Raw genomic sequence first — 9,610 nt, forward strand, 5'->3', positions numbered from 1 at the left:
AGCAGATGGCACAGCCTTCCGGTTTCTAGAGGCAGTTCCAACAACACAGCCGCAGGTCCCCCTCCTTCCTTCTTTACCTTGCTACTCGTTCTGCAGCTACAGCTAAGGAGGGAAGAGGGAAGCCCTGGATTCGGACCATTGTCATCCATGGAGATGACGCACCAGCCTTCCTGGGGAGTTGAGTGGAACAGGTGGTAATCAGCAGGTGCCATGTCCGGGTCCTCCACCCTCCCTCTTCCCCGAGAATATCCTGGGCTGCGCTCTCTGTGAAGACACAGCGTGGGTCTAAGCCCCACTGAAGGGACACCTTCCTCTGCGGGCGTCCCTCTTCATGCAGCAAATGTGGGAAGGGGGAGCTGTCAATGGGCACAGAGCAGGCCACTTGGTTCCAAGGTGACCTGTGATCTGTGTGTCTGGGAATGCCCACTGCCCACACCTGGGGACCCCGGGGCCCAGGGGCGTTGCGGTCCCCAAACAGGGAGGGGAAGCTCCAGCTCCACAGGGGGCAGGGCTTGGGTGGGAGGGGTGGTCCCAGCCAGCTCTTTGTCCAGGTTCCTTCCGGAAAATTCTGCCGACTGCACCACCACATACAAACTGCTGAGCTGAAGCAGCCAGCGGCCTGGTTATCTCTCCCTTTCTATCAGAATTTGTTTTAAGGCCTGAAAAGACTGGATTCACAGATGGACACGGTTAGTTTTTCATCACATCACATGGCTGTTAGCAGAGCAAATCCTTTGTGCTAATCTGTGCTTCACAAAGACTGGCAGGGGCATTGATGAACCAAACGTGTACAAACGACATCGCCACAATTTCTTCCTTTGGAGTGTTTTGAAAGGTCGCATTTGTGTGCAAAGAGAACCACACAGGTCTGGCACCGACAAGAAGGTGCTCATAATTTCTTGGACATTAAATGAGTGAATCCCATTCACCCGCAGGAGAAATAGTTGCCCCCAGGTATCATCCAAAATATGACTAAAATATCTAAGACAAGGGCCTCATAATTCAAATTCTTGGAATACTGGGTGACGTTTCAGGTATTTTATAACTTTAAAATGACTATTCCTAACAAATAGGAATATCCAACTTAATATTTGATCAATAAAATAAGGGACTGTTCCAGACAACCCGCCCAAAGAAACGCTGTAAGTTTCCCCCTCCTCTGGCTACCCATCTTTGTGCCCATTCTCTCTTGATCTAAGCTTTGCCAAAAATGCTACCTGCACCTCTGTGTTGCCTTTCTTTTCTTTTCTTTTTTTAACTCCTCTGGAAGCTTCTGATCCCTCACTCTCTCAGGGAACACTTCAGAGAACCCAAATGTTTCACGGCTTCTGGACTGGAGAGAAAGCAAGATGTGGGTGGCATCAAGAGTTATAACTGTTCTCAAAATACACCAAGCACGTCCACTCCTTGGGACGGGCAGTCTGAGCAGAGGGCCAGCAATCGAAACAAAACACAGGTCACGGCACCTTTTATTTGTTGTCGTACAAACCGAAGGGACACAAAACACACTCAACTTCTCAAAACAGTCTTACTGCCTTTCAAAATCTAACGGGAAAGTCACAGACACTGCCTTGAGCTGGGAAGCCACCAGCTTTACACCTCTGGACACTGTGACCGGACAGAACTCAGAAGGTCCATGAATCGGCTTCCCGCGCCTGGAATTCTCCAAAGCAGCTCCCTGTCGGACTCAGCGAGGTGGCACCTGGTACGGAGAGCACATCCCACACGTAAGCCATCCCAGAGACCCAGTCCCCTCCTCACCACGGAGCATGTGATTCATGGTGAGTGGTACCCCGGGGTCTGGCTCTGCTAGATTCATGCCATCCTGTGCCACAGAACTACATAACTTCACAAATTCACAGGCCAAAAGTCAATTCCCATGATTTATTAATGGAGAATAACCAAGACGGTTTCACAGAGCTTGGTGGCCACAATGGTTCGATCTAACCTTCTCCTCTGGATACAGCTGTGCACCTGGGATCAGCTAAAAAAATTAAACACTTCCCATTGGTAAGCAGTGAGATATGCACAGAACAATCTGGAGTCGAGGACCCTTTTGGTCGAGTAGTAATTTTTTTTGCTCCCCAGTTTCTTACTGTTTTACGAAAACACGAACCTCTAATGCCTCAGAAAGTGGCCCTATTGAGACCAAATAAGTCTATAGAAAACTCAGGAGTAAATCTGATTTTTATTTAGAGTTCTCACGTATTATAACAAGAAGTATTATTGTCTGTCTGCGTATGTAAATGACCCGTACTCCGGAGCCACACAACGTAAATTAGGTTCTTTAAAACCACTTGCTGCGTTCTTTACTCTAGGCACAAAAACAACTTCTTTAAAAAAATACCATTGTGATTTAAAAGGCCTTTCTTCCGTAAGGAAGAGGAATAAATGATAAACGCTGTAGATGTTTAACCACCTTTGGATTACCCGGTCTTTCACCCTTTGTATTCTGCAAATGCAAAAAAGAAACTGTCGGTGATTTTTAAAAAAATATCTTAGGAACCTTGGCACTCTTGATGATTCCATGGATAGCTGGACCACTTCTACTGGGAGAATGGAGACAATATTTTAGAAAATAAGTCACCCCTAGACCAGTTCATTTGATGAAACTATTATGTATAAAGCAGTTAATTATATACATAAATAACATAAAAATAATTATCATAAATTAAAAATTCCAACAATCTCGTACTATGAATTCAACTGCGAGGTGAGAGCTGGGAGTGTCTGAACGAGCTGTGTGAGTGTGGACAACGTGGACCCGGAGCCCCCTTTCACATCTGCTGCCTGGGTGACGAATTTCTGTCGTTCAGGGAGGCATGTATTGCACACAACAAATTCTAGCCCTAGCCTCAAAATCGTGCTGTTTGGAATAAGATGAGGTGCTGAGAAAGGTGCATTTTGTATAACGAATCGTCCTCTGCCTCACGGGCAACCTAAGATGACCGTGGCCTCGTTTATCCACTCCTGACTCCTCGCCAGTATCTCTTCAGGATGGTTCCCCAAGTAACACAGAGCCGGGGACGAACAGCGATCAAGGACAAAGTGAGACAAATTTATCATCTCAACTTGGATACTGTTAAAAAATATCAGGGGAGTAAAAATCAAACTTCGTTCCCCACGCCTCTTTCTGTTTCCCTGGCTGGGCAGCAGCAGGGCGGCTGCTGGCTGTGGCCTCGATGACCAGGGGCAGCCTTGCCCACCACCAGCTGCACCTGAAATGGGTACCCACGTAGGAGAGTGTGTGTCCCCGGGGAAGCAGAGCTGGCTGTTTGTCAGCACAGTCATTTATTAGGGGTGTAATGCTTCTCCCAGTGGATTAAGCTCTTCTGCTGTCATTACTGCCTGGCAAGAAATAGCAGTATCTTTGTATTGCAGAAAAACCTATTCTTTTCCACTATAAAGAGTCATGCTCGTTCCACATTTTTATAGAAAATGGGTCTTGAAACAACATCAACCTTTGGGATTAAAGTTTAAACAGAAAGAAGACATGAATTTCTTCCCTGTCCTTCAGTCCAGGGGATTTGGGCTAAGCCTCAGCCATAATAAATATATTTGGATGGCAGAGAATCCTGAGACGACCCCCAAGGAGCCACCAGAAGGGACAGCATGAGGCTGACTTGCGGCACGCTCTGCATCTGGGCAGCTGTGCACAATTGGACACAGACCAACAGTCCTACAGTGCAAACGACTTCAGCATGTTGAAAGAAAACAGAAAACAACACGGCCACAACAGAGTCTTGAACACAGAATATATGCTTGAAATAAAGCGAAAAAAGAAAAACGATACTGAAAATCGATTCACGGGTTCTGTTACTAAGAGGCCTTGGTCAGCGACTTCACAGGACCCCTTGTCCATGATGAACCTGAAGCCAGAGGGGGATCAGGGCAGATGCCATCACAGAGCATCTTCTCACACATGGTTTCAGCCCAAAGCTGGGTAACAAATTCAACTCGACTCAAATTTCAAAGAACAGAATAACGGTTAGTTTAACTTCTATCTGCTCATCTGCAAAAAAAAAAAATCCAGAAGTGAGGAAACTGTGTTCCACAGTAGCATGCTGCCACATCTGAGCACTGTCTATGTTTCAACACAACTGAGTTCTAAAGGAAAAAACAAAACGGACCATTCATGTTCCTAATAACATAGCACTTGCCCCTTGGGATTTTGCTTCTCTGTCTGTTTCCCCTTCCCAAACCCTGTGTCCGTCAGACACAGGCGTGAGGGAGAGGCTGGGGCGTGCCCAGGGCCCGGGGCGCAACGCCCACTAAGGCAGAGCGGGGAACCACGTGCGTTCACACGGGCCTGTCGGGGGCACTTCTTGAGTTAAGCTGACAGACGGTAGTGGCTGTTGGGGCATCTGGAGATCATCCTGCAGCAGCTAAGTCAACCTTACTTCCATTGCAATGTGATTTTTTTTCTTTGTTTGGTATCCAGCCAACAAATCTCAAAAACAACAATGGAAACCTTTCTGTGGTTCTGCTTTGAGCTCTGGGCAGTGCGACTCAGTAGCCGTACATCTGTGGCGGCTGCTCGGCCTGCACCTGGGGCTGGGCGGCAGGCGGCGGCGGGGCCTGAGGCGGTGGGGGCGGCAGGACGTCCGTCTGGGGCACCGCCCGCCACGTGAGCGGGTGCTGGTCGCTGAGCTGGCTCCCCAGGGGCGTGATGGAGTTGACCAGAGTGGTCAGATTGATGAAGTGGGCCACGGACTGCGGGTTCGAGGCCTCCGGCTGGGAGTGGATCTGGATGTCGTTCTGGCGGTTGTGCAGCATGGCGGAGCCACTGACGGTGTCAAAGGTCACGGTCAGGATCGAGTTGTCCAGCTGGAGCTGGCGTTCTGGGGCGGTCAGGTGCCCGACGGCCACCGGCTGGAGGTTGGTAAACTGAGTCCCGGCTGCAGTGGTGATGGGGGTCACGGTGATGTTGGTCAGGCCGACCGAGCTGGATGGAGTGCTCACATTTGGGTCACCCAGCGTCACCACCACCTGCAAGAGTCACACAAAACATGAAATGATTAATAGTTTCTGCAAAATGGAGCCCGGAAGAACCTTTCCGTGCTGCGTGTTGTGACGAGGGTGTATTCTGGCACTGGAATTATCAGAGGCCCACCCCAAAGGAGGAGAGGCAAGACGGCCCCGGGGGAAAGATTCAACCGAGTTAAGTTTGTCCAGAAACAGAATTCCAGTGAAAAAGAGAATCAAGATACAGACATAAATGCAGAGGCCATTAGCTAGAACTGAGAACAAATGATCCCACTGGCTGGGGAAAAACCAGAGAAAAACAATGGTGAAAAAGACAGAAGTGGGGCCGGCCCTCTGGCCTAGTGGTTAAGTTCAGCGTGCTCTGCTTCTGTGGCCTGGGACCTACACCACTTGTTGGCAGCCATGCTGCAGTGGCGACCCACATACAAAATAGAGGAAGACTGGCACAGATATTAGCTCCAGGCGAATCTTCCTCAAGGAAAAAGAGGAAGACTAGCAACAGATGTTGGCTCAGGGTGAATCTTCCTCAGCAAAAAAAAAAAGAAAAGAAAAGAGAAGACAGATGCATATCATTGTCCATTCCCTCCTCTAACGTGCCTGGCTGTTGGTACATGAAAACCCCAGGAACAATGTTAAAAATGGTGATAAACAAGTCTGCAGTACCAACAGCTAATGTATAAAAAAGAAAGCAGCTTTCTTGCCCCTAGAGAGGGAAGAGCTAGAGAAATGCAAGAATGTCTGCAGTCAGGATCACCATCTCAAGGTCAAGAGAGGTGCAGAGGGTCAGACACACACTGATTGAAGATGCGGGGGCCTCAAAACCAAAGTGATGAAGGCCGAGCCAATCGGAAGGTCCCATTAAAAGAAGCAGGATTGGCTGGCTGCGCACATCCTTCCTTCGCTCTCCAACCCTCTCTGGATGGGTCCTCTGGGACTCAGGGTTGGGCTCTCCCTGACGGTCGGCAGGGGCATGGGGCCCCCTTCCACAATAAAGGAACATGCTTAGGCCATTTACGAGCTCCCCAAACTGGAAACAACCCAATTCCCACTCGGGGGAGACAGCTCTCCTGAACATGCTATGACATCACGCTGCTACCCACAGAGACAAGTGTGATTTCCAGATCTAACTGGAAAGGCGCAGGTGGAGCAGCGCCTCAGTGAAGAACGGGGTGCCGTGCTGACTGCAGCCCGGAGCCCAGGCATCCGTCGGGCACTCAGAACAGGCAACGCGGCCGCACCAGGGCAGCCGCCTCTCACGGAGGGACCGGGCCCCGACTCAAGCTCGAGCGAGGAAGAGACCTGCTGGATGCTCTGCACGGCGGAGTCGGTCTCATCGCCCACGCCGCCGGAGAACGGGGGTTCTTTCTCCGGGTACTCGCTGAAGGCGGCATCCTCGGGCCCCGGCGCGCCCGCCTCCTCCTCCGGCTTCTGCTTCCGCTTGTGAGTCCTGCGGGCGGCTTTCACATGCTTCCCCTCGGCCAGATCTTCCTGCTCCAGACCCAGCTCAGGCTGCAGGAGAAGAAGTCCAGCAACGTCCCGGTCAAGGGGTCGTGACCCCACGGTGGCCAGAGCACCGTCCCCGGACGGACCCCGGGGTCAGTGGGGACGCTCCCGGGCCACCAAGCTGCCACAGGAAACAGTGACCACAGCTCATCTGCTCACTATTGCTTCTAAGGACTAGGACAAATCCCTGTTGCTTTCAGTCTGTTTTTTTTTTAAGTGAAGGAAATTACAAATTATATTTCTATAAGCCACATTTAGTGCTAAAATATAAACTTCAAATTTATTTAAGGCATTGTTTCCGCCCCGGTGAGCTCAGCCTGAGCTGAAGATGCTCTCCCAGCAGGGCTCCCATGCCCAGGCTTGAAACGCATTCCCTCTGGAAACAATCTTGGATCAAAACGGGCTTGTCCGTAGGACCGGGGCGGTCCTCTCCCTCGGGACAGCAATTAGGGTGTGGCCGTAGGGGTGACGCCGGATGGGTGCCCCCCACACTCATCTGTGAGCCGCAGCGACGTGGCCAGTCTCTGACCCACGGCTGGGCTCACTCAGCGTCACAGAGTCCACCGGGCAGTGGTGGCCAGCAAGGGTCACCCAGCACCCCTCCTGACCTCCGGGGCCATCCCAGGCAGCTTAGAACCACTCACTGGCAGACAGACCCAGAGGAAGCCTGCCGGGGTGTGGCCATTGTGGGATTCCCTCGTCAGGGGCGGATGTGAGTTACGGGTCCCTGGGGCACTGCGGAGAGGTGGGACACGGGCATTGTCATGCTCGCTCAGGCCCACCCAGCCACCTGAGCACTGTGCACAGAGCACTGATTCAAATAAAACAGGTACAAATGTGATTCTAAAATAACCGAGAGCGTGACCTATTCTCTTTACTATAAAAAAAATTTTATGAAGGTATTAACTAAAAATTCCTTTAAAAAATAAGTTTAATATGTTTAAAGTCATTTTGCTTTAACGATCTAATGATACTAAGTTTTTCTGGAAAACATCTGTGTAGTTAATTTTAAGTGTCAACCTGGCTGGGCTGGGGGGCCCAGTTGTGTGGTCAAACATGTCTAGATGTTGCTGTGAAGGTATTTTTTAGATGAGATTAACATTTAAATCAGGGGACGCTGAGTAAAGCAGATTGACCTCTGTGGTGTGGGTGGGCCTCACCCATTCAGGTGAAGGCCTTACGAGAAAAACACTGGGGTTGCTGCTGGAGGAAGAGTTCTGCCTCCAGACGGGCTGCAGACTCGAGCTGCGACATCAGCTCTTCCTGGGCCTCTAGCCTGCCAGCCTGCTCTGCAGAGTTTGGACTTGCCAGACCCCACAATCACGTGAGCCAATTCCTTAAAATAAACCTCCAGAGAACTCTAATATACCATCTATCCTCCAAAATGAAATATATCCGCGTTAAGAAAATTGAAGTTCTAGAAACTTTTACAGAAACTAAAAGACTCTTGGGGAGAAGACCGATCAAAATGACGAAGGGTGACGGGACGGGGAACCCCATGGTGCAGACTCTGGGGGCCAGCCCGAGGGCAGCTCACCACACCTGGCTGAGCCTCTGGGTCTATCTAACGGGTGCCTGCTTATCTAGAAGTTCCCGGGCCGAAGTCACGCACCCTGCAGGGCCTGCTCCGTGCTCACCTGGACGATGCCAATGGAAGAGGCATCGATGGTGGTGGTCTCTGGGAGGTGGTCCAGGTCGTCGATCCTCACGGCCAGGACCTACGAGGGAGCACGGGGCAGTGAGCCATGGATGCTGCACCCAAAGGCCAGCCCAGGTTCATGGCAGGCAGGACCCAGACGGCTGGACTGGCTGACAACTGACTTATTCCCTCAAAGGCATCCCGGGTGTTTCTGACCCAGCTCTGCTCAGGACTGACGGTGAAACCTCGTTTCCAGAATCCCGTCCAGGCTGGTCCTTGCCCCATCCGTGGCCCTCATTTCAAGTCTCTGCAGTGCTTACACACGGCGCACGTCACCCGGCACCTGTCTGTGTGTCATCTCACGTCCTCCCCTGAGGGTGGAGACTCCATGTCCTCCCTTTCCTGCCCCATACTAATGTGCTTTCTGCAAGTGAATTTTCAGTGAATCTTGTTATTTCAAACCAGAGCAGACGGGCACAGATACAGGACAGTAACCCTGCCCTGCAAGGGATCACCAAAAATGAGACACTGCTACCTTAACTACTTTACTTTCTAACTTGACACATGTCCAGGTACTTTGACTTACTAATTTTGTGATGACGTGACCGCCCGCCCCCATGTCCGTCCCAGAGCCACACTAAATGGTCCTCAGCACGCAGACCCTCAGGCCGCAAGGCGCTCCTCGCGTGTCCCACCCGACAGTTCAGGAGGTCTTGCCCGATTCTCGTCCACAAACCTGCTCATGCCAGTTTGTACTGGTTACTACGACTCCTTAAGGGGATTCAGTTATTAGGGAGACAATGGGACATGAGTGCAGAGAGGGAGCGGAGGGCACTGGGGAGGTGGGCAGAGGGGAGCGGCTACAGAGAAGGGAATTCGCTGCGGAAAAGCTATACAAGATTGGAGAAAACTACAAAAGTCTGTCTGTTAAGAGTTCTTCAAACAGTTTAGCAACATCTCTAAATTTTTGCTCAACTAAAGAAAACACACATGGGAAATTACAGATGATACATGGTGGGTGTGGCTTAGTTAAGAAAGATGATAGGAAACTGCACTTTAGGCCTCTGTTCAAAGATGAGAGCTGGCCCTGCTCTGAAAGAACGGCCAACGAAGGAGGCGGCGCAGATGTTAAGTTCACACCAACACTGAGGGTGGCACTGAGGACCCGTGTGTGACTGATGCTACAAAACTGAGTAACAGCAGCCAGATGCCACTGACATGCTTTTTACCACTGTCTCTAGCACCACCACCACCACGATCGTCATCACCACCACCACCCGCCACCACTGCTGTCATTACTATCTCCATCTCTGCCATCATCACTCCCACCTCCACCACCACTGTCACTCCCACCACCACCATCATCACTGTCACTTCCACACAAGCACCATCACCACCATCTCCATCATCACCACCACTACCACCTCCATCATCACCACCACCACCACCTCCATCATCACCACCACCTCCATCATCACCACC

At 50.9% G+C, this 9,610-nt stretch overlaps 1 protein-coding gene across 1 annotated transcript in view; it reads right to left on the reverse strand.

Moving 5' to 3' along the window:
• Positions 1 to 1,466: 1,466 nt before the first annotated feature.
• Positions 1,467 to 9,610, reverse strand: part of LOC124231507 (PR domain zinc finger protein 15) — a 74,837-nt gene continuing 66,693 nt past the window's right edge. Inside the window, exons 22-24 of the mRNA XM_046648321.1 lie at positions 8,127 to 8,207; positions 6,286 to 6,495; positions 1,467 to 4,989 (exon numbers count right to left, since the gene is read on the reverse strand). Coding sequence (XP_046504277.1) covers positions 4,510 to 4,989; positions 6,286 to 6,495; positions 8,127 to 8,207 — 771 coding nt within the window. The 3' untranslated portion in view covers positions 1,467 to 4,509. The remainder of the gene's footprint in view (positions 4,990 to 6,285; positions 6,496 to 8,126; positions 8,208 to 9,610) is intronic.

Source organism: Equus quagga, chromosome 21 (assembly GCF_021613505.1).
Source record: "Equus quagga isolate Etosha38 chromosome 21, UCLA_HA_Equagga_1.0, whole genome shotgun sequence".
Lineage (NCBI taxonomy): Eukaryota > Metazoa > Chordata > Mammalia > Perissodactyla > Equidae > Equus > Equus quagga.